General features: G+C 43.4%; 3 protein-coding genes across 5 annotated transcripts; 1 reads left to right on the plus strand and 2 right to left on the minus strand.

The window, feature by feature from the left end:
- Positions 1-8,369: 8,369 nt before the first annotated feature.
- On the minus strand, positions 8,370-24,594 carry LOC108151487 (sorting nexin-27). Of its 2 annotated transcripts, none has more exons than XM_017280125.2 (6): positions 23,566-24,594; positions 12,116-12,218; positions 11,974-12,056; positions 11,070-11,905; positions 10,833-11,011; positions 8,370-10,599 (listed from the first exon to the last, which is right to left on the minus strand). In XM_017280125.2, exons 1-6 carry the CDS (start codon positions 23,838-23,840, stop codon positions 10,531-10,533), a joined length of 1,545 nt encoding a protein of 514 aa, XP_017135614.1. In that variant the 5' UTR covers positions 23,841-24,594; the 3' UTR covers positions 8,370-10,530. The 2 variants fall into 2 exon arrangements, with proteins under 2 accessions (XP_017135614.1, XP_017135615.1); XM_017280126.2 differs by lacking the exon at positions 23,566-24,594 and adding an exon at positions 12,300-12,426.
- Positions 15,033-15,578, minus strand: LOC108151489 (60S ribosomal protein L28). The gene has a single exon (XM_017280129.2). It carries the CDS (start codon positions 15,531-15,533, stop codon positions 15,099-15,101), a length of 435 nt encoding a protein of 144 aa, XP_017135618.1. The 5' UTR covers positions 15,534-15,578; the 3' UTR covers positions 15,033-15,098.
- On the plus strand, positions 18,261-20,104 carry LOC108151488. Of its 2 annotated transcripts, none has more exons than XM_017280127.2 (2): positions 18,261-19,243; positions 19,434-20,104. In XM_017280127.2, the coding sequence occupies exons 1-2, from the start codon at positions 18,286-18,288 to the stop codon at positions 19,868-19,870; spliced, it is 1,395 nt and encodes a 464-aa protein (XP_017135616.1). In that variant the 5' UTR covers positions 18,261-18,285; the 3' UTR covers positions 19,871-20,104. The 2 variants fall into 2 exon arrangements, with proteins under 2 accessions (XP_017135616.1, XP_033242499.1); XM_033386608.1 differs by having other exon boundaries at positions 18,262-19,249; positions 19,434-19,509.
- Positions 24,595-25,769: the final 1,175 nt, after the last annotated feature.

Below are 25,769 nucleotides of genomic sequence, written 5' to 3' on the forward strand. Positions count from 1 at the left end.
AGCTGTACGAAGAGAAAAAGGGGCATAAGACAGAATAACGATTTCCCTGTGGCAATAAAATGATAAAGCCAATAAACAATACAGAGCGAGATAAATGCGCATACACAAGACGGCTTACGGTTATAAGCTGATAAGTATCGCTCTTCTCTAATAGTAGAGTGTAAAGAATACGCATTATTCGATTTATTATTTTAGGTATTTCTCTTTTTTGCATAGAGGTTTATAAATTAATTGATAGAACAATGGCATCGTAAAATGGCACAAGCGGCGCCTTCAATTAATTTTGTATTTCTTATTTCTGAGGAATTGGCTTTTGTTTAGCTGGAGACAGCTTTTGGGAGGAGGAAGTGGTTCGCCACTTCATGCGGCTTTGTATAAGGCCTTCAATTGAAATTGGTTTCTGATTTAAGGACCATGTCATAAAGTCTAAGTACAGCATAGTATTAAAGTATTAAATTAATTAAATCGTATCGGATTAAGTTTATTGATCTTTTTGCCAGACTTGTTGAAAGATATCTTGCTAGGACTTACACATTACTTATAGGTAATGGTAGGTAATAAATTGGGGTAATGGTATTATGTGCTAATATTTCTTACTTTCAAAATCATTATATTGTTTTCGTCAATCGTTTTGTAGACGTGGTGCACATCCCTATTCATCGCCAGTTGTGCAATTTACGCGACTCCAAAGACCCTCATGGAATCTCTTGGTCTTTGGATTGCATGTTTTAATTGGAAATTCTTTTGGCTGTAGTCCGATCAGAGGATTTAAGATCCTTTTTATATCCGACTCTTCTTTTTGGTTTAATGTGAAAACAGCCAAAATATAGAACATTTTGTAAATGCACGTAAAAATATGTACAGTGACGTGACTGTAAGTAGTCGGAAAAGGTAATACGGTTTCCATGGAAGCAATTACATATGTACATATTTACTTATATAAATACTTACGAATTGGGTCGCGAAAAGAGCGAAAATCCACTTGAATAAGTACATATGTACATGCTGATTAGCAGACGTTGGTATCTCTCGGACTTAAACCAAGGTTAACTTAAAATCGTGCAAACAGTCTGTTTCCCATTAATTAAATTGTCTAGATCGTCTTAATGGTCTGTTTCCTGAGTATTACTGTGCCTAAGAATGCCATCGATGGCAATACTCTCACCAATACAAAGCGAAATAATGTACACTTCAAATATCTTATATCCCAGAAGAGAAGTGGTTGCCCAGTCGAATCCCAGTCAAGACTCATAGATTGTCGAGGTCCGAGTAAGAAAATCAAGCAAAAAGATGTTTAATCGAAAATGTACAGTTTTCATTAAATTGAAGTTACATTTAGAAACATTTTAATTTTTCGTTTCATAAAATTCAGTCTTTTGTAATAGACAAAACTTTCAGAATTTACATATACACGTAATTCTGTTTTTACACGGTAGATTGGTTCCTGAAAAAACCGTGTAAAAAAATTCATTGATCGTATGCAAAAATAGGTGATTGCTTCTTTATCTCCAAAACCTATTAAAATTAGGGAAAAAACGAGGGGGAACGTTGTGAGTTGCTGCGGACACCGCAACTCTACATTTATACCCGATACTTAGTCAGTATTGCTCTTCTCCGGCAGACGCCGCTAATATTAAACGACACGACAAAGAGTGCGTGCGAGAGAGACAGAAAATCAGTCTGAGCGTGACGTCGGGCGCTGCGTAGCCACTGCAAATTGATTTCTTGCTTTTGGCTATACAAATGATCTGATCTGATCCAGATTCACCAACCGGAAAGATATGGTCTTTTCCTATGATTCTGCGTTTTTAGTTTTCTCGAATCTTCAATATTGTGTATGCCACAGATTTTCGTCTTTTGTTGGGGCGGAAGGGGGTGAGGCGAAATTTTGAGATATACGTTGTATAGTGAGATCTAACAGAAGTGCGGATACCAAATTTGGTTACACTAGCGTTAATAGTCTCTGAGATTTGTGGATGCCCCAGATTTTCGTCCTTTGCGGGGGCGGAAGGGGGTGTGTCAAAATTTTGACACAAAACGGTCAAGGTCCGATATCACGGGAGTGTGGATACCAAATTTGGTTGCTTTAGCTCTTATGGGTTCTGAGATCCTTGAACTCATATTTTGCAATTGGCAAAACCGACCATGAAACCTGTGTGTTAGATAGAGACAGAGCGAGAAAGAATGAAATTGTTTTCTTGATTCTGGCTTTAATAATTATACGATCTAGTTCAGTTTTGCACTCTAGAAGATATAGTCATCCTCTACGATTCTGCGTTTTTAGTTTTCTCGTATCGTCGAAATTGTGGATGCCACAGATTTTCGCCCTTTGTGGGGGCGGAAGTGGACGGGGCGAAGTTTTGAAATATTCTTGTAGCAGTGACATATCACAGAAGTCTGGATCCAAAACATCGTTGCTCTAGCTCTTATAGTCTTTGAGCACTAGGCGCTAATAGGGACGGACAGACGGACGGACGGACAGACGGACAGACAGACAGGGCTCAATCGACTCGGCTACTGATGCTGATCAATAATATATATACTTTATGGGGTCGGAAACGATTCCTTCTGGACGTTACACACATCCACTTTTACCAAAAATCTAATATACCCCAATACTCATTTTGAGTATCGGGTATAATTAGGAAACTTTGGAAAAACAAATTTGCGTACAAAAAATGTCTTTATCAAACATGTCTTATTGCATTGATAGCTTACAAAATACTAACACATTTCTATTGCAAAAATGTAATCTCTGCTATCTACAATTGCTCTGACCAGTAACTTGGCTTGCAAATTTGTTTTTCCAACGTTTCCTAATTTGTTCCCTAATTTGAATAGGTTTTATAGATAAGGAACCAATCACCTATTTTTGCATACGATCAATGTCTTTTTTGAGACGGTTTTCTTTACATGGTTCTTCAGGAACCAATCTACCGTGTAAAAACAGAATTAGGTGTAATGATGCTATGACATTATCCCGCGGGAAAGTGATCGAGCGCTCCGTTTAGCATATGATGTTGCAATAGCCTTTGCTAACTTAGCAAAAACTGAGACAGCCTTACGGGAAATGCCTGCAGTGAGAGCGAGAGAGATATATGCGTCAGCTTGGGTTTCCAGTTGAGCTGGTAGCAGCGCTGCGGCAAATTGTTTTCAGATCCAATTTTGCTGTCTGGCTGGCTGTGTGTTATAAAACATAATTTTGTCACAGATAGTGCCTTAGTTATTGGACTATTAGCCAGAGGGCGAGTCTAGAGACGGCTACAGGCACTATTTTTGCGTGTTGCCTGATGTTTTGTGTGCATTGATGAAATACTGATGATAAACCGTGAGAATTGTGTGGTGCTTCCAAACTGTCAGAATATTGATATTGTGGTATGGTAGGGTGTTAGAACACCATAGACGCCAAACAGCGTTGTACGTGACTTATATCCAGGGTAATTTGAAACGTCCTCTAACAGCTTCTTAAAGTCCGGCTCCTGCATGATCCGGAGAGCATGATGGCCTTTGGAAATCATTCGCACTAGCTGTTTGTCTAATTGTTGACTTTTAAGCTTTGTCGGTGGCTTCTGGACAAATGTAGTTATTTTTTGCTGCGGTGTTGTTGCTGCAGAATAACTGATTTTAGAACTTCCACTTCCCTGTAAGAAGCTGGGTATTTTAACTTAAAATTTCCGGTCAGATTGCTCTGTGAACCTCTGAACATAATCAGCTCGGACTTGGACTTTGTCTTTTTGATTCCATAAATCAATACATTTTTGTGTTAACGACATTTAAAAAAAGTTTTTGCTTGCCCTTAAACTTTCTTGATGAACGATAAGCAAAAATAACTATTAAGATGAGCTTCGTTCATGAACGGATTACCTCGTGTACATTAACGGGCAGGAAAATGACGAAGCAAAATGAATTCAAGTGCTACTGGAATTAATGCAAATAAAAGTGATATTGATTTTGATTTTCTCTTTAAAGCTAATGCAGTTTAAAGTGATCCATTTGTATAAAAGCCGTTTACTTTTCATTTCGTCAACAAAAATGTTTTCGTTTTGAAAACGAAAAAAATCTTGCGGAATGTGAAAACGGGAGCCCCAATTTATGTGTATTCAAAAGTAAATCGGAAAACTTTTGTGAATGTGAAAAACGGAGCCTGACTGATAGTCTTCTTTTAGGTCGATACACTTGACCGAACGATGCTCCAACTTCTTTAACCCATCTGAAAAATACGATTTCTCGATGTCTGCAAAGTAGGCCTCCGTTGCGGCGATGACCTCCTCATTCGACTCAAATTTCTGTCCGGCGAGTGATTTGTTCAAGTTTGGAAATAAAAGAAAGTCGCACGGCACCGAGCCTGGAGAATACGATGGATGGGGCAACAGTTCGTAGTGCAATTCGACCAATTTGTCCGTGGCGTCGGCGGAGGTGTGAGCTGGTGCGATTTCATGGTGGAAGAGGACATTTTTCTTCGCCAAATGGGTCCGTTTTTTCTAAAATTCGGCGTCGAATCGGCCCAATAATTCGGTATAGTAGAGCCCTGTGGTCGTTTCGCCCCTCTCCACGTAGTCGATGTAGATCCTTGTGAACACCAGAAATCGGTGGGCATCACCTTTCCGGCCGATAGGACAGTCTACACCTTCTTCGGAGCACGTTCGCCGGGTAAAGTCAACTGTTCCTTGGTCTCTGGTGTGTACCAGTGGATCCATGTTTCGTCGACGGTCACGTAACGACGCAAAAACTGCTTCGGACCGCACTAAACCAGCGCTTTTTGTCCGGAGTACGCAAACGCGGCACCCAGCTATCAGCTACGTCACGCACCTTTAATCGGCGATCTGCAAATACGACATCGTGGATTTTTGTTATGATGAATCGAATTACCGACCGATATTGCTTCCATACGTGGTCCGAAATTTCCACAGTAGCCGTCTAAAAGAATGAACTACGATAGTAAATCTCTTTTGCGATCCTGGCTCCATCGGGCGGTGAGGCTAAGTACTTATCAGACCACCCGCGAATATCAAAAAGATATACCCAAACCATCAGTCCGTAAAAATAGGCGTAACGAGGGCGAACGTTGTGAGTTGCTGCTGCGACCGCAACTCTACATTTATCCCCGATTCGTAGTCAGTATGGCTACATTAAACGACAAAGAGTACGTGCGAGAGAGACAGAAAATCAGAGTGAGCGTTTCGTCGGACGCTGCGTAGCCACTGCAAATTGATTTGTTACGTTTGGCTATAATAATAATCCGATCTGATTCGGATTCAGCAACCGGATAGATATGGTCATTATCTATGATTCTGCGTTTTTAGTTTTCTCGTATTTTCAATATTGTGGATGCAACAGATTTTCGTCCTTTGTGGGGGCGTAAGGGGTTGGGGCGAATTTTTTAGATATACGTTTTATAGTGAGATCTAACAGGAGTGCGAATACCAAATTTGGTTACTCTAGCGTTAATAGTCTCTGAGATTTGTGAATATTCCCAGATTTTCGTCCATTGCGGGGGCGGAAGGGGGTGTGGCGAAATTTTGAAACAAACTCGTTTCGGTCCGATATATTAAGAGTGTGGATACCAAATTTGGTTGCTCTAGCTTTTATAGTCTCTGAGATCTAGGCGCTAATCTTTTGCCCTAAGCAAAGCCGGCTATGGTACGTGTGTGTCAGAGAGAGACAGGGCGAGAAAAAATGAAATTGTTTTCTTGATGCTGGCTATAATAATATTCAGATTCTGCAGTCTAAAAGATATGGTCATTCTCTACGATTCTGCGTTTTTGGTTTTCTCATATCTTTAAAATTGTTGATGCCACAGATTTTCGTCCTTTGTGGGGGCGGAAGTGGGCGGGGCAAAGTTTTGAAATATTCTTTTAGCAGTGACATATCACAGAAGTCTGGATCCAAAACATCGTTGCTCTCGCTCTTATAGTCTTTGAGCACTAGGCGCTGAAGGGGACGGACAGACGGACAGACAGACATGGCTCAATCGACTCGGCTATTGATGCTGATCAAGAATATATATACTTTATGGGGTCGGAAACGATTCCTTCTGGACGTTACACACATCCACTTTTACCACAAATCTAATATACCCCAATACTCATTTTGAGTATCGGGTATAAAAATGCATTAAACATTTTTAAAGACCCTAATCTATCAAAAAAAGTCGGTTTGGTTCACAACGGAAATACAAATTTAAATTTTCTTGCCTAGTGTTATTATTATTATATACTTTAACTTTTCTACTTTCAGTCAATAAATATATAAATATAAATATATATAAATATATAGAGCAACCAAATTTGGTATCCATACTCCTAATATATCGGACCGACACGAGTTTGTTTTAAAATTTCGCCACACCCCCTTCCGCCCCCGCAAAGGACGAAAGCCTGTTGCATCCACAATATTGAAAATACGAGAAAACTAAAAACGCAGAATCATAGATAATGACCGTATCTATCCGGTTGCTGAATCTGGATCAGATCGGATCATTTTTAAAGCCAAAAGGAACAAATCAATTTGCAGTGGCTACGCAGCGCCCGACGTCACGCTCAGACTGATTTTCTGTCTCTCTCGCACGCACTCTTTGTCGTGTCTTTTAATATTAGCGGCCTCAGCCGGAGGAGAGCCATACTGACTAGGTATCGGGTACAAATGTAGAGTTGCGGTGTCCAGAGCAACTCACAACGTTTCCCCTCGTTTTTACTACGTTTGTTTTTATAACTTTTTTAAACATGTTAATGTCTTTTCAGATGTTGTGCTTTTTTCACGTAACTTGTATTGAGTTTAGCACTTCAGAAAAGCTTATAAATGCAGCTATAAATCGACATATGGCCGTTTATTTCCTTTTTGCAAAAATTAAAAAATTTTGTATTGGTAACACTGTTTAATGGCAAAATAGCATTTAAGAAGGAATGCTACGAGATTTAAAGGTAAAATGCGGCATTATTATATCTTTCGAATTTTCCCAGTTTTCAAAGTCAAACCTATCAGAAAAAGTTGGTTTGGCTTACAGCGGAAATGTGGTGCTTCATAGTGTAATAAGAATCATTAATTAACCTAAATAACGTAGGTTCCCTTCCGACTGAGATCCGACTGATTATTTCTAGTAAAAGGCAGCTTTTAAACAGCTTAATAGTCGGCCTACTCAATCTCCCATTTACGAACATATTTTCCCACAGTGCAGCTTACTTTTGAGCTACATTTTTCTACGATGTAGGCGATAAAACAGGGAACTCTTTTCAGCTATGTAATCAATAATATATGCAATGAAAACAGCGATTAATTTCAGTCAAAGTAAAGAATATTCTAAGCAATGCAAAAAATCAGAGGACTTGTAGGTGATTACATACTGATTACAATAAACAGCAGCGTGGACTCGCCTGCAAGGAATCGCGGCCATGCCCATACAAAAAAAAGCTGCGACGTAATTAGAATTTACAAAGGCAAGGAAGCGCTTACCAATTCCAAATAAGCATCAAGTAAGCGCTTAGTAGTAGTAGTAGCGGAAAAAAAGGTAAGGAAAAATGGAAACAGATCAAATATTGTAGCATTCTAATTAAATAGGACCTTAAATGCAAAGAGGAAAAACAAAGTGCAACAATTAGTATTAGAAGAGAACCAGTGGTCGTGGGTACTTTCATTATGCTTTTCCCATCTCTCATGACATGTGCAAACGAAGTTGAGAGAGATCGCGGTCTGTGCCATGCGAGTCATCCGAGAGGATGACTTTCCCTCTCCCTCGCAACATTAATCAACAAGTCGATTCGTCCCTTTTACAAACGATACCAAGAAACAGAGAGAGAGAGAGAGACAGCATGCAGGAGTCATCGGCTCGAAAACCAATTCCAACGCTTACGTAAATTACGTATAAAATATATTGCACAGGTTACATACATATATACTGACTGAGTATCGAGTATGTATGTAAGTAGAGCCGACGCGCTTGCTAATAATATTCAATTTCAGTTTAGAACTATATTTATCATTATTATACAATATAGTTATAATTCTACCGAATATTTGTAACCAATTCCATTATATATGTACATGCTACCAGTGGCAAAGACAGTAGTTAGAACGAAACAACTATACATACATGTTTAGGCGAAACATAGGAGAAACATGAAAATGTTGCGTAACGTACATACAGAAGATGCGGTAATATTGAGACAGATTCAAACTTTAATATCGATGACTTTATAGCTCTATTCTGCCGGCTCTGCAGACTATCCTTTTCCTTGCATTCTGGGAAACCCTTATCAAGTTATCGAAATTGGTTTTCTTCCTTTGCTCTGCTTTTGTCCTGAAAGAGACTCTCACCGATATCTTCTTAGGGGCATTCGGTGTAACACTGCCCACAGAATGGATCGTTAAAACAGTTTTGAAAAGGGAAAAATGCAATTTTGTTTATTATTCGTTCGATAAATTTGTTAGTTTTTGTTCTAGCCTTACATTTAAACGTTTGATGGTTTCTCCCAGCTTCTTTTTTTGTTGTGTGTTTTTTTTTTTGTTTGTATTAAATGTGTAAGAAAACAGTAATAATTATTTGCATGTTTAATTTGAGGAATGGAATGGACTTTATAGCATATTTTATAATGTATATTCTCTTTTGACCCCTTCCCCGAGAGATAACCCGATGATCTCCGCTCTATTGAACAAAAACCAGGACAGCGCCAAATCAATAAGTATTATTAATTATATTATATGGAATACACAAAAATCTAAGCCGAACGTTGCTACAGTACTTGTAAATGGCCAAAAAGACAAAAAAAAAAATAATAATAATAATAGTAGTTGTAATTGGAAATTCATATTATGATAGAACTATAAACTAAACATAATAAATACATTGTACAAGATACGACATTTATACGCAGACTGCACATTGAGAGATTAACGATTAACAGAACAAAAAAAAAAGTAGAGTGGAATTATACTCAATTAAATAAGGTTGAAAATTAACCATAATAATCGTGTAAATTGTAAATATCACAAGCAGACGTCACTTGCATCGTTGATAAATGTGTGTATATATATGTATGTATATGCATTCCTATAACTACATGTGTGTGTGTATGTATGCATGTATGTATGTTTGGATGTGGTATCCCCCAGTACCAGCTCAGTACCAGATAGCAAGGTTATTCGCCAATACGTACGCCTAGTACCCTCAAACATACCCGCGAATGCAAATGTAACTACGACTGTCTGCGGATAAAGGGCTTTGTAGGTGGAGCATTCGCTATCCGCGGCACTGAAGGGGAATGCGTTGCGGCGTTTGTGTGTGTGTTGAAAGATCATTCCCTTTCGCTTTCCCTTTCATTCTTTTTCGTTTGTATTCACAAGCGTATGCTTTTTGTGAGTCCGATTTTTAAGTTTCGTTTTGTGTTGTTTTGCCTTTGATCAATAACTATTTAATTTAGCTTATAGTTAACTAACAATTTCTACAGAAAGTTCTCGCTTGAGTACAATAATTTCAATAATTACTCTTCTTTGCATTTTGTCTTCGCTTTTGTTTCGCTTCATTTAATCCTTTTATTATTTGAAATTGAATTTGAGTTTGAGTTTGAATTTGAATTTGCATTTACTTTGCCTTGGTAGGCTTCTCCACATTTTCGATTATTTCCAAATTTGATTCTCTCTCTTTGTTGAGTTGGTTCTACCGTAAAAATAAGTAAACTATCAATCAATGCTTTTCAATTTGTTTTGCTAATTGTTTATATATATGTATATGCATGGTAAGATATATGTAAATGTGTATGCATTGTATGTATATTTTGTATATGTATATATATATATATATATACGTTGTATATTCTGTGTACAGTTAAAATTGACTTTTTACAATATCTATATTTTTGCCTTAGGAGCGAGGAGCTCCTTCTATACTTTGGCCAAAGATTCAACAAAAAACGAAACCAAATGTATGGAAACAAAAAATATGCATTAAATTTACGCTGAGGTCGGCTAACTATATATATGTATATATCATTATGTGTATGTGTATGCGTGTATATATTGTATATGAGAATCGTCGGTTCTTCTGCTTGATCTAAATTGGTGCCTTTTGCTCTATGTGCTAAGTGCCGAAAACATTTGAAACATTTGTGTTGCTGCTGTTAACATTTTCCTTCCATCATTCCACTCATACATATATCTATCCTCTCTCTATCCATCTCTATTTTTTCCTCTATCCATCATCATCATCATCATTAGGCCAAGACGATTGCAATTGCTTCAACATGTACTGGTACAAATCATATTCGAAAAATGGAAAATCGTGTCTGAATCTGAATCGAAACACCGCTTGAATCCCACATATGTACATATGTGGCAAAGAAATAAAATTACAACGAGAGAGAGAGAGAGAGGGAGAGAGAGTGAGACAAAATGGGGGTCCCTTAACTAGCGAACAATATGCAATGCCTCGGCTCGACTGTTGATGATACTCTGGAGGGGATTGGGTTGCTTAATCTGTGGTTCCTGCCGCTGATCCAGCCGCTCCAGCTGCCGCTGCTCCAGCCGCTCCAATGGCCAATTCTAGTCGCCGCTATCGTCCCATTTGCGCTCCTCCATGATCCGATCGAAGCAGTCCGCAAGGAATGCATGCTGCAATGGATAAAATAAACTCTCATCAGACACAGAATTCAGTGGGGTAGTATGCCATTCAATGCGCTTCAGAGCTCGGACACTTCGGACAATAAAAATTGTTTAATACAATGGATTAACAAAGAAGTTGTTCCTGTGATTGCAATGCCATTCTTTTTTGCTTTGGCTTCTTTGCTGGAGGTGCTCGAAAGAGCTTTGAAACGCACTGCTTGAGGGGGGCAGATTTCACATACATATGGCGTGTAGACTTTGACCCAACGTGCTGGCTTATCTGGACGATTGTACTGAAAGCAAAATGTCATGGACTCTTCGTCGCTCTCGGAGCGCGTGATGCTGTCCCAGGTCAGCTCAACCATTTGCGCCTCCAGCGAGCCATCCTCGCGGCAGGCGTGCAGTCGGAAACTCTTCATGCCTGCCAAAGAAATATTACATTAAAGGTGGTTGGAGAGATGAATGGATAGCACACTTACCTACGGCGGGCACCACATGCCCCTCCTTGCGACTATCACATGAGCAGTGGGGGAACACAACGTCCCCGTAGCCGGGCAGGCTGCGCGCCAGGGCCAGATAGTCGCCAGCCTTCTTGGCATCCTGCAGAGCCTTCAGCTCGTATAGGCGTCCGTCGGCGCGGATGTTACCACGATTCACCTCATCCACAGCCTGGTAGAAGATGAAGCGTCCGGCCTGCTCGCCGTCGGGCAGCGTTAGTTCCTTGCTGACCGTGAAGAGCCATCGGCGTACGCAGAGGCACGTTGAGGAGGCCGTACTGTAGTTCTGCACGTACAGCTGATGGGGGATCTCGTGCGGCTGCAGCTTCCGCTCGAAGTTGTACTCGACGATCTCAAACAGGTAGAAATACTGCTGCGTATAGGCGGTGAGACTGGCGCGCTGCACCAGGATCTCCCAGACGACCTGGGCGCTTGATGACTTCTTTACCGAGACGGTGGTCACCTCGTGGTCGGGCAGCATCACCTTGATGTCCACCGGCGAGGCCGAGATATCGTCCTCGGTGTCGGTGAGAAAGTCCTGCACAGCATCGCTTTCGGCTATCACCCGCACCGCGCACACCTTCTCCAGGTACTGCTCCAAGCCGCGTCGCCGCGTGTCCAGCTGCTGCTCGCTTAGCTGGAAGGGCCACTTGCCAGGCAGTTTGGGGAAGCTAAAGCCGGAGAATTCCTTGCGCAGCAGCGAGTGCAGGTTGGCAAACTCCCGGTACCGGCGCGAGCACAGCTGTCGCCCGGCCATATGTATATTGAAGACAATGTAGCGCTCACCGTTCCGGTGGACAATCCCATAGTCGGGTATGCTGCAAGGAGGAGGATCAGTCAGTTTTGAGACGTCTAGTAGAAGAATCGCTGATTGCTAATTCCTTACCTGATCGGCAGCGAGCGTTTGTCCGAGTAATCAATGTAGGAGTAGCCGCTCTGGTCCTCCTGCGGCTCCAGTCGATCGGCCTCCTGCGGATATTCAAGAGGGAATTAATGCTCTCTATGCATGAGCAGAAGAGTGAGCTCACCTGCTGGGTCACCGATATCACCGTGAGGGTGAGGCAGTCGCCGCCGGACTTAATCAGGTCCACAACCTGTTTGTGTGTGGCTCCCTCCACGCTGACGCCGTTGCTGTAAAAAAAAACCATAGAGGTGGACATTAACATATATTGCAAATCTAAGAGTGTGTCTTGGAATCCATGCCACACCCACCGCTGGCAGCGCCTCTCCAGGGCACTCAACTGTGAAAACTGAACGCAGTGGAAGGGCAGCATTTGAATACGAGGAGCGATGGTTCTGATCAATTTCCACAAGCCAAGTGCCTACGTAGCCATCGCCAGCAGATCAATTTAAAGAAAAGCCAAAGAAACCAGAGATAGGGATGGAGGTGTGGGGCAGTGGAGAGAGACGCAATCGATGCATTGACATCAGTGGACACTGATAAGGCGATTGGAGATAGTCGATTCAGGTCAAGTTTTTTGTACGTCGAGTGGCATCCATATGTATATAGGATCGAGAGCTCCAATTGAACTTGAAGGTTGGTAGTGCCCCCAAAAAGCTCCAAGAGAGGGTGGATGCAGGTGCTTTCCTCACCCATCATTCTTTCAATCCATACGGATACGGATAGACCAGATTTAGCTCACCCAGGAAAGTACAGTCATTCCCTGGAATAGTATCAAATGGAATGAATGGAAAATGTTGGATAATGGGCGGGACAATGGGAATGCAGCTGAATCAATCAACCAGAGAACAACCCCAACTTGATTCCGTCAAATGAAACGCCTGCAATGATTGAAACCGAGTGGCGTGCAGGCTGGAGATAGCTCTTAATCAGAGAGAAAATGTCAACAGTCGTCTTAGCACCCAGTACCCGGCACCCGGCACCCGGCACCCGCTAAGGCATGGAACTCACTCTCTCTACCTCTCTCTATCTCACTCAATTCCTGAACGAGAGGAGCTCTGCCCATTCAGAGCGGAGTCTTCTGTCGCCGCGTCGTTCCGGCTTGAAATTTGCCGTCGAGCAACACAGATAAATAAATAAGTAAACAAGAGAGAGGAAAGCTAACCGTTTGTGTGGCCTAGTCGAAGCTTTTGATACTCTACAGGTGATTAAACTATATAAACTACTCCTGTAAATAGACAAGAAACTGCAATTTCTGCATTCTGTATTTCATTTTGATTCCTTAAACATCTTTAAAGCTAAATATTTCAATAAAACCATGTTTATATCGAATTTTTAGTCTCTATGTGTTGCCAACATTTGCTCAAATTCATAAAGCCCTCTTTCTCTCTCTCTCTTCAAGGGTATAATAAATCGCAGCACTGTTATCGCTGTCGACGTCGCCGTCGACGTTTTCTTACGCACTCAGCATGACTCACATTGCGACAGAGGGAGACAGACAGACACAAGACATACCATAGCATAATATTGCAGAAAACAAAAGAGCAGAGCAGGAGGCACAGGAAGGCCCAAGGAGTGCAAGAGACAGTCACAGCAGAGACTGAAATTGAGACGAAGTCGGAGGCCATCACACAAACACACGGACAGTGGAAGGCAGGGGAAACCTGTTTCCCTCCAGCTCCCACCACCAACACAACAGCCCCCTCCTCAAAAACATAGACAAAGTCAAAGTATGCTAAAACATATGTACATACATACATATAAGGTAAGGTATTCCGGCATTACGGAAGGCACACTGCAAGAATATGTCGTTGCCAGTACTTACAGAACACATATCTCTCTCTCGAACGGATATAAAAACACAATCGAAACTGCAACCCTTCATGCTACAAATAGGAGTCCGACTTTTTGGATTTCCATACCTTAAATTTCGTATACCTTGCACAAAGGCGTGTTTAAGTGTATGTGTGGCAGCATTGCACAGCATGTACACACGTACTTGTTATATGCGTGTGTACATATATATTTATAGTTATTGTTAAATGCAATGGTGTTATACTATTAATGATGAATTTAACACATATGACTGGAATATAATATTTAACATGGATGATGTCGATTCCCAAGTAGAACAACTGCGAGCTTAAACAAAATTTCTTTATGAGAAATACGTACCGGTGCGTAAATTAAAGATTGCAACCAAAGAAAAATCCATGGTTCAACCAATGTGTTGCGCACAATATATCGTTAAAAGACAAAACATATGACAAATGGAAACCGGGGCGAAATTTTAAAATACACTTATAACAGTGGCATATTACAGAAGTCTGGATACAAAATGTCGTTGCTCTAGCTCTTATAGTCTCTGAGCACTAGGCACTCATAGAGACGGACAAACGGACGGACGGACAGAAAGACATGGCTCTATTTACTCGGCTATTGATGCTGATCAAGAATATATATACTTTATGGGGTCGGAAACGCTTCCTTCTGGACGTTACACACATCCATTTTCACCACAAATCACTAATTTTGAGTATCCGGTATATAAAGATAAAAACATACAATAAGAAAACATAAAATTAGTATTAGTGTTAGTAGTACTAAATAAAATTATTAGTCGTAATAAAAATGCTAGAATAAGAAAATCATTATGTTTAAAAGCACACAACTATGAGAGCTCCATGTGAGTAGCACATTAACATAAATTAGAAATACTGTCGCGTTAGGAATATACAAATGAAATAAATAAATAGTGTTATAAAAAATGCCGCCACAAAGAAATTGTTCTATCTATTTTTTGTTAAACTTTTCAAATGGACTTTGCAACATGCTTGCAACAATGTGTGGGAGTGATAGGATTGAAAAGAACGCTGAAACACGCTGCTTTAAAGCTAAAGAAAACCTACCCAATCTACGAGTATTATAACGCGCCATGATTCTCAAACAGTTCATAGAAAGGTTCATTGGGGATTTCTGCCCCCTGAAGCCCTAGCATGTCATGCGAAGGAACATTTGGACAACCAGTGTAATTGTTGGTATTGGGTTTTAAACATATTTTCTTTATTCTCGAGTAGAAAACAGCTCCGCATGATCCCATATGGTACACTTTATTCGGGCTTCTTTCCCTTGGTAAGTTCGGCCTTCTTTCCCTTGGTGGGAAGGGGCTTCTGGGAACGCAGAACGGCGGAGGCGCGGCGAAGAGCAGCCTGCGTCAGATCCTTGCGGTACTTGGAGCCGATCAACAGGTTCTTCAGCTTTTTCAGGGAGCGTCGGGGACCAGCCTTGAAGTCGACACGCACCGTGTTCTTCGCGGGACGCTGAGCATATTTGCCCTTCTTCAGCACGGCGGTGAAGCCCTTCTTATCGGCAGTAGGAACGACGCCAAGGGTCTTCTTGTGCACGATGCCGCTGTAGCGGTACGAGCTCACAGAGGCCAAGTTGTTTGGCTCTGTGCTGAAGGGTTTGTTAACATCGCGCTTCTTCAACAAGAAGGCGTTGTTGTTGCGAATAATCAACCAATTGAGGTGCGAAGAGGTTGCCATCTCAAGTCTTTTCTCGTTGAAAGACAAGCAGGAAAGGGAGAAAAAGGAAAGGAAAAAAAATCACTGGAAGGGAGATGTGCAGAAGCAACAGGGGCGAAATCAAGGAATATATCGAGTAGAATATCCACTTATCCTGTGCAGATTTCAGACCAAAAACAGTTTCGACCTAGTCCTGCAGACCTCTCCTTAGTTCTAATATACTCGTATCACATCTTAGGGCACATATGTATACCCGCGGTCGGAAAGTCCGTAAGTAGCTCTAGGAAAATGCAAATTGGATTTTCTACAACATATTCAATTTGCACATATGTTTACCCTCGCGATATATTGTGCCTCTAGTTCTTGCTGTGGACATGTGGGGGCGCTATGGCTGGGGTAATTAAATTGTTTAAGTTGAGAAAATCGAATAATTATTGGCAAGCCCCAGCCCACCACTCCGAATAAATAAGAAATAGTAGTCCCCGTTCTTTTCAATGTTTACACAATTATTTCATGCTAATGGCCAAACAAATTTAAACAATCTATGGATGTACGTATGTTTATGTGTATATACTAAAGAAGTCTCTATAACATGGCTGGATGGTTGCTCACATCGAAAGTTAATCTCTTTGGGGCATGAGGGGCAGGTGAAAATTCTTCTCCCTTGCAGTAGAGCTTAGCACTCTAATCCTCTGGCCCTGTGCCTTGTTTCCAATTGCTGTTTGATGTTGTCTGCCTATACCATACCCTATACCTTTAAGCATTACCATAACATTACTATTACCATTCCCCTCCTCGAACCCAAAAGCGAAACAAAAACCTGAAACCGCCCCCGAACACACCGTACCGTAGAGCCACAGAGCCACAGAGCCACAGAGCGGGAGGTATGTAAGTCTGGGAAATTTGGAAATGTGGGCCAGGAAAATAGCAACAAAAAACGCTCCCCAACCATCCAGCCATCCAGCCATCCAGTGACGCAAACCTATTGATTTTTGTTGGGGCATATGCCACAAAACCACCAGCAACAGCAACACTGACACAGAACTTAACCGCAACACACAAATTCGAGGGCTGTATTGAAGGGAAAACCAAGCAAAGCAGGAATAGAACCCACAAATGTATTGCTACGAACAAAATCGAATCGACTACACTCGCTTCTTAGGAGTGGTTGTTGCTTGTTGGTTGTTGGTGCCACGAGCTCCAATAAGTGTATGAATGTATGCAAGGATTTCAATATTTAAAGACCATGAATCACAACTTTAATTATTTATTTTACCAGAGGAAGAGAAGGAGTACTGCCCTTGCCCCCTCAAGAAAGGCAAGCCAAAGGCATGTACTCGAACAGAGAAAAGGAGCAAGGAATTTATTTTTTTTCATTATAAAAATCATCTTACAGAATGCAATTTCAAAGGACGACGACACTCTTTGTCCAGGAGTTTATTTATGCTATGATGCTTGTGATTGAAATACTGACATAAAAATATGTGTACAAAGGTATGCAGATCTCTGTGGGAGGTTCTGTGTCGTCCGGAACTTGGGGCAACGCATCGGAACACACGGTAAAGAAAGCGGAAACCAAACAAAACGAAACGCAAACTGAAAATAGTTCATAATCCCCATCGATTGAATCGCACCACCCACCACAGCCCACAAGTGCGCCCCCTGTTTGTACCACACAGCCCACCCCCAAGCACAATGTTAAGTGGCCCGAGAGGCAGGGCAGAGCGGACATCCAGCAGCCAAGGTAAGGGATGCGTCTCCTGGTCGAGAAAACGGCGGGACGTTTGGGTAGGTGGTAACCAAGTGCACTACGGTACAAAAGATGCAGATGGAAAAATTGAAATCATTCTTGGGTTCTCTTTAGGTCCTCCATTATGCTAAAGCTTCCATTTAGAGCCATGAATGGGGAGCCAACGTCTTGAAAGGACGTCTTGGGGAAAACAAATGGAAGAAGCTTTCAGCGTCGCGTCTCTCCACCTCACATCCCACCAGGATTTCAGGCTGTCCAATTGGGCTCGTTAAATGAGCAACTCTACTCGAACTAAAGAAACGACATGTTTTATCGTGAGACATAAGCATTGGGTACGACCAAAGAACTATTACTATAGTCTTGAATGCAATTAGTTGACATGTGTAGTTAGTTGGGGCCTCTGGCGTGTTCCTTCTCGGAGCTCCTAGATCAGCAGATCTATTAGGCCTCATCAACGAAACTCGAGTCGAGCAGAGATAACTCATTGCGTGGCGTGAGGGGCTCGAGCCCGAGAACTGGGAGGTAGATTCGATTTTTCCAGCACATCGCCGGGGGCGATGTAAAAAGTATGCCCCTGAGCATTCCATCCCAAGCGCCCCAAAGTGCACCCATCCACAAGCTCTGCAACTCACTGCAGATTTTTACGCATTACGAGGTGGCAGACGGGGAACACTTTCCATACGGAGTCACATCTTCAATTCGGTGAAAATCTTTCGAGGTTTAGCCATTAATCTGGAAAGAGATTCACAATTATGTACGTGTCGTTGGACATTTCTTTGTCTACGCACTGAAGCACTTCCAAGAGTGCAGTTCTCTGCAGTTGTCTTATCAAAACCAAAAACGTATCCCCATCCAGAGCCTTATCCGCGAAAATCGCTTTCCGATGCCTCTTCCACTTTTAGCCCTGGGACCTGGAACCACTTGAGTGCCCTAATCTTATCGAGCTGCAGGCCAAATCGCAGCGGTTCTTTGTCCGCCAATCTATTCACGGAGTCGCTGTCGCTGAACGAACGGCCTCAGACGATGGCGAACAAGTGGAATGAGAAGAAGGAGCTACTCCTCCGGATGCTGCTGGTCGCTTTTGCTACGCTGACCCTGCTGCTGGACGCGTCCCAGTCTCTGGAGTGCTATACCTGCGACTCGGCCGAGGACTCGGAGTGCGCCACACGGCCGGGCCAGCAGCTGGAGGTGGAAGAGTGCGCGGCGGCCGGCGACGAGTGCGTCACTTCGATCACGGCGGGTCTGACGCGTCGCGGCTGCCTGGCCCGGCTCCATCCGAACGGCTATTGCGCGGAGCCCTGCGAACGATGCAACACAAGCCTCTGCAACCGACATGTGTATCCCACGGACCGTCTGCGCTGCTACCAGTGCACCGGATCGGACTGCATCGACGTGACGGCCAAGCCGCATCTACTGCTGCCCTGCCCCGTCTACTGGGAGGGAGATCGCTGCTACACCAACGTTGTCCACCTGTCCAACACGCAACGCGGCTGTGAGCACACCAACCTGCCCGACACCTGTCCGCACGTCTGCCTCAAGTGCAACTACAACGGCTGTAACGCGGAGCGCACCGTCACCGAGAGTCGCTGCCTCCAATGCACCCACCAACGCCTGTCCCCCAATCCCGACTGCCTGCGCAAGCAGGAGGCGCCAACGGAGGGCCAGCAGCAGCAACAGTGCTCCGTCAGCAACGATACGGTTGCACAGTGCACCAACAAAGTGATGTACGGCCACCGCGAGGGCTGCTACACGCACCTCAACACCCAGACGGAGGTGCTGCAGCGCGGCTGCTCCACCACCATGGGCTTCTTCCCCACCGGAGAGCTGAGCCAGTGCTCCGGCGACTTCTGCAACGGCCACTGCCAGGACATTGTCTGCGCCGTGTGTAATTCGACCAGCAATCCGGGCTGCCGCTCCGGCCTTAACCTCCCCACGGAGAAGTGCGCCAATGGTACCGTGGCCTGCTATTCTTGCGAGCAAGGTTAGGGTGAGTGGGGAAATAGGAGATCGCGAATCGGGAATCGGGCTGCATGAATTTATTCCAAAATATACGATAAATATTGTTTGTATTAGTACTGTACAACTCTCTCTCTGTCTCTCTCTCTCTCTGTGTCTCTCTTTCTCTCTCTGTCTCTCTCACTCTGATGTCCTTTCCTTCTTTTTGACGGCAGATACTGTCCTGCGACGTGGATGCGCCGATGCCGACTTCTCACCCTCCGACAACGGCGGCGAGAGGTGCCAGTTTTGCCGAAACAGCGATGGGTGCAACAGGTGGTCCGTCCGCAGCTGCTACCGCTGCAACTCGCAGGAGCAGGACGATGATTGCGCGGCCATGACCAACCCGGAGGCGATGACCGTCAGCAATTGCACGAATCCGGTGGAGCTGTGCGTGAGCACAGTCATCAGTCGCCTGGATCTAGTATACACGGTGCGAGGATGTGCGGGCGAGGTGCCCGAGTGCAGTGCCAACGACCCGTACTGTGTCCGCTGCAACGGTAGCCTATGCAACGCCGCTCCTACCCTATGGACCGCAGAGCGGACGGCCCTGATAGAGGATCATCGGAATTGGTGGTCTTTGGTCAAGTATTTGTGGTCCAGGAAGCTCTGACATACGGATTTTTCTTGAATACAAATTTTTTGTATACAATATACGTAAATGAAAAATATGTACAATCATAAAGAGTATAAATAAAGACGGAAGGCGGTTGTTTGTGCTGATTACAGGCTCACGGGCCACAAACCACTAGAGCCGCACAGAACGGGGGCGGATGTTTGTGCAGAGAGTGGAGGAACGCCCCAAACACAGATTAACAAACGAGCCAATTGCGATATAGCCAACCGATATAACGTGTATTCAAATATTTCGAGCAAAAGTATTCTAGAATAAGGTTAAGACTTAGAGTACACATTCCCCGAAGGATCTCAATTCCTCTATCAATTAAACTTCTCCCCGAAACCACTCATAGTTTCGCGTTAGCCCTCGTTGATAGTGAAATTGTGGATAAACTTAAAGACAGAGAGGGGAACAGCAGGCGTCCAACGCGAAAACAATAAATTCGTATGATTTTGCACGCAGAAAGGGTATACATATTTATTCGAAACTGCAGATTACACTAAGCAGCAAAATGTAACTTTTCAATTACGCTTCGAACCAAACCCACCTTTTCTAATAGTTTTTGAGGATTTAAATTTGTTTGATGAAATACTGATTTTATACTTAAAATGAGTATTGTAATGAGGGTATATTAGATTTGTGGTGAAAGTGGATGTGCGTAACACCCAGAAGGAAGAATTTCCGACCATATAAAGTATCTCTCTCACACACACACACTCTCAACATGCAGTGTGTGCCCTCTGGCGGAGGGGGGCCATACTGGCTCCCGGGTAATTGGGAATAAATGTAGAGTTGCGGCCGTAGCTGCGACTCACAATGTTACTCCTCGTTTTTAAGAAAGTCAGTATGGCTCTCCTCCGACAGACGCCGCTAATATTAAACGACACGACAAAGAGTGCGTGCGAGAGAGACAGAAAATCAGTCTGAGCGTGACGTCGGGCGCTGCGTAGCCACTGCAAATTGATTTGTTCCTTTTGGCTATAAAAATGATCTGATCTGATCCAGATTCAGCAATCTGATAGATATGGTCATTATCTATGATTCTGCGCTTTTAGTTTTCTCGAATCTGCAATATTGTGGATGCAACAGATTATCGTCCTTTGTGGGGGCGGAAGAGCGTGGGGCGAAATTTTGAGATATACGTTTTATAGTGACATCTTAAAGGAGTGTGTGTACCAAATTTGGTTACTCTAGCCTTAATAGTCTCTGAGATTTGTGGATGCCTCAGATTTTCGTCCTTTGCGGGGGCGGAAGGGGGTGTGGCGAAATTTTGACACAAAATGGTCAAGGTCCGATATCACAGGAGTGTGGATACCAAATTTGGTTGCTCTGGCTCTTATAGGTTCTGAGATCCTTGAACTCATATTTTGCAATTGGCAAAACCGACCATGAAACCTGTGAGTTAGAGAGAGACAGAGCGAGAAAGAATGAAATTGTTTTCTTGATTCTGGCTATAATAATTATACGATCTGATTGAGATTTTACGATCTAGAACATATAGTCATCTTCTACGATTCTGCGTTTTTAGTTTTCTCGTATCGTTGAAATTGTGGATGCCACAGATTTTCGCCCTTTGTGGGGGCGGAAGTGGGCGGGGCAAAGTTTTGAAATATTCTTGTAGCAGTGACATATCACAGAAGTCTGGATCCAAAAAATCGTTGCTCTAGCTCTTATAGTCTTTGAACACTAGGCGCTGAAGGGGACGGACAGACGGACGGACGGACAGACGGACAGACGGACAGACAGACATGGCTCAATCGACTCGGCTATTGATGCTGATCAAGAATATATATACTTTATGGGGTCGGAAACGATTCCTTCTGGACGTTACACACATCCACTTTTACCACAAATCTAATATACCCCAATACTCATTTTGAGTATCGGGTATAAAAACATAACATATTAAAAACGAGGAGTAACATTGTGAGTCGCAGCTACGGCCGCAACTCTACATTTATTCCCAATTACCCGGGAGCCAGTATGGCCATACTGACTTAGTATCGGGTATAACTGTAGAGTTGCGGTGTCCGCAGCAACTCTCAACGTTCCCCCTCGTTTAATTTTTAAATACTGGTAAAAACTGAAATAGTTTTAATGAAAAAATTTTGTAAATTACTTCTTTTAGTTGAATCTGCATTTATCAGCGTTTTGTTGCCTAGTGTTATCAACTCAAATTTTTATATAGTTTAGACCTGCCATTGGAACGATCAATCAGCGAGGGTATCAAAAGCTTCGGTCCTTCTATTCTTGTTTGCTTTCTTGTTGCTGTTGCTATTGCTATTGTTTGCGTTGCGCGCCCTCTACCGTTCGCTTTGTTAGCTCACGCGCAGCAAAATTATAACGGCAGCTATTTCCCCTCCTCTTGCTCATTCTCACGCTGGTGTTGTTGTTGTTGATAATGAAATGATGAACCACTGCAAATAGCAACAACAAGCCACCTCCCCACAACCGCACACAATAGACGACGAGGAGGACGCCGTCTCTCTCGCTTTCAGTTGTCCCTGTCTCCTCTCCCCGCCGTCAGCAAACCCACACACCATGCTGACTCTATCTCTGTCCCTACCTGTATCTCCCTCTATGTGTCTTCTCTCCCCTGGTACAACACACATTCTCTCTTTTTTTTGCAATGGGGAATATGTGTGAAAAATGTGGAAAATTTGCATGTTTTTAGCGCGTGTGGATTGAGGGGGCCTGAGTGGAAGGAGCGCATGGGCATGAAAAGGCGGTGGACAGTGTGGCGGAGGTGCTGATGATAATTAAGTTGTTGGTTGCGCAAACGTGTAACGAGACTTCTGTAAATTTATTAATTCAATTTCGTGTCGAAAAGCGAGAGGATAGAGTGGATAGTGGTCATAGAACAGGGGACAATGACAACGACAACGACAGCCCACCCGCACCATTGAACGAAAAACTACAAACTTGGGGGGGAACACATACAATAGAATTAAGTGATTGATAGAATGGGAGTAGAATGGAACGTCATCTGTTGATAACGAAATATCAGAGCGCAAAACCAAAATGTCAAAGATGCAAGACAAAGAGAGGGAGAGAGTGAGAGAAAGAGAGAACATTCCAAATGCTATGAGCGAACATTTTAATTAGCTTTTGTATATGTGTCTGTGTGTTTTTGTGTGGCATTATGTTATGCCATTGAAGAAAGCACACACACACCCACTCCCACACACAACTAAAGCATGCAGAAGAGAATAAATATGGGAACGGCGGTGGAGGAATGAAGATGTAACGTAATTAAAAAGCCAGGGCTGCCAAATCGGCTTTAATTCCGACAGCGCCTAAGCAGGGGCTGAGCACAAAGGTGTACTCTTAATAAATGTATAGACTACACAAATATTAACCTACCGTTGAATAAGTTATTTTGCACTGCTTCCTCTAAGGCCTGCAGCCTACGTCATATCAGCACATGGGGAAGTTCTGTAACAGCCCTCTTATATTATATGGGTGGACGAACAACCCACCCAAAAACGACACACACAAACGTTTATTGATATTCCCAGGCAGCGCGTGCCGACTTCTCTTTCTCTCTCTCTCAATTTAGCAACCCCCCCTCAAATTGTGCTCCAGGCTAGAGTGGAATGGCAGGCCTAGACCAGACCGAACCGACCACGCATTCCAGACGCCTAGTAGGTGCAGGAACCCTCTTGAACACACACACTTGTAATACTTACACCTCCAGTATGCGATCGCCCTTCTTGATGCCAGCCTTCTCGGCCGCTCCGTTCTCGAGGACAGCGCTGACATGCTGCAGGGGAGCGTACAGTTCGCCATTGATGGAGCGCAATTGTCCGCCCTCGGACACCTGACCGCGTACATTGAAACCGAAGCCAGTTTCCGTCTTGTAAATGGTAACGACGCGCGGCCCATTGGCCGTGGCTATGACGGTGGCGGTAGCGGTGTTAGGGGGGATGCTGCTGCTGCCGTTATTCTCACCAATAATGCTCATTGCGCCGGGTCGCCTCTTCCGCCTCGCCTCGCCTCTTCGCTCGCCTCGTCGTCGCTCCCAACACACACTCTGCCTGTCACTCACTGTAATCTGTAATAGGACTGGGACTACACTGCACTCTCACTCAATCAATCGCGCTCTCTTGGCAATGTATTTGCAATTTAATTATTTTACACAATAACTTTTGCGGCAGTGCTGTTGTAGTTGTTTTTGCGTAACTCTGATATTTCTGCAACTTCTTTTTGGCACAGCACACACACAAACATTCACGCGCGCACATACAGAGTCAGTAAGCACAGTCACCGCCACCGCAGCCACTTTTACTTTCCACCTTTCCACTCCGCTCTACTCCACAACCCACAACTCTTCGAGGCTCCACTCTCCGCAACCCGCAACCACTATCACGAAAAAAAATGCACACCGATTTCGGTTTCCTGTGCCTGTGTTTTTGTTGCTGCTAGAATTTCTGCGGCATTTTGTGAATAGCGAATAGCATTTTTGCTGTTAGCATCCGCATCCGCACCGCCTAGTGCAAAATTTCTGCATTTTATTGTTCCGGGAAGTATTCGCTGGTGCTGCTGTGTCTCCTTTTGCTATTTCTGCTAGTTGCCTCTGCCTGTTTCCCTACACACACACACACACACACACACACACACACAGATGCGCGAACGCACTTGTTATATTGTATTAATAATATTTATTTTTTTTCACTTCGACGACGCGCTGCTGTTCTGTCCCGTGTGACCGCGGATCGATAAAATATCGATATATCGATAAGAGATACCGTCGACCCTCAGAAATATACCAAAATATACCGTTTAATTTTAAAAATATACCATAAATATACTGACGAGTTCAAGCTCTATTATACATATTCCTCGTTTTTATGATATTCCGTGCAATATAACTAACTGAATCGAACCTCAGCCCTGCCCACATAATTTTATCCGATTAATGAAGCAATTTTCTACCTGACTGGTTTATTTAAAACACTTGCTTTTATTGGATCTTGTCTGAAAAAAGGTTTTAGCGAAACAGGTCAAACAAAAAAAGGTTTTAGCGAAATAGGTCACGCAAAAAAACGAAAGAGGATAGTCGTTCATATTGCTCAATTTAGAGATTCCATTGAATAATTCTGGCTAACTAAAACTCTTAGTTCTGCACATATAATTTTAGACCGTTGATGAATAAATATTCTACAAGATTAATTACATTTTAGTACTTCCATTTATTGTATTTTGACTAAAACAAGGTTTAAACAAAAAAGTTTAACAAAAAAAACAGTCGCAATGTTGTCAACTCAATGTTGCTGGTAACTGAAGACTTGTTGCTTATCAGCCGTATTTGTATACCCTATTCCTATTTCGTTAATTTAATATTAAGATACTGTATCAGCAGGCCGTCAGCCATCGGGTGCTACAGGGGGACAAACGGATGACGGGTCGGCTCGCACAACTGTGAACTCGGAACTGAGGCGCAGCCGCTCCGGTTGGTAATACCCGGTGCGACCTGCGTCCCACACCCCTAGGACACAGAGGGTTGCGAGTGAACCGTCCCCCGCCGTAACTGTACACACCGGTGGAAGTGCGACTATACTCTCCCCGTGAGGGCGGCTGGAAACAGGTCCTGGCACGGTCATGTCTCTGCAAGGATGCTGGCAAATGGTAGTCGGGCGGAGAGAAGAAAACTCTCAGTGAAATTACCCCAATCCAAGATGACACAGTTATATGCCGAGGGATGCATGGCCCGGTCGCTAATATGCGGACTCTGGATACCTGCCGACCTCCAGTTTAAATAAGGCTTCCCGGGCTGACTAACCCCTTGCCACCTAGTCGTGGGACCAACAATGCCAAATAAATTAAATATAAAAACCAAAACACCACAAAGGAGCTCGGTACTCCTCTTAAAGTACCGTAGGGACAAGCCAAT

The sequence above is a fragment of the Drosophila miranda genome, chromosome XR (assembly GCF_003369915.1).
Source record: "Drosophila miranda strain MSH22 chromosome XR, D.miranda_PacBio2.1, whole genome shotgun sequence".
In the NCBI taxonomy this organism is placed as follows: domain Eukaryota; kingdom Metazoa; phylum Arthropoda; class Insecta; order Diptera; family Drosophilidae; genus Drosophila; species Drosophila miranda.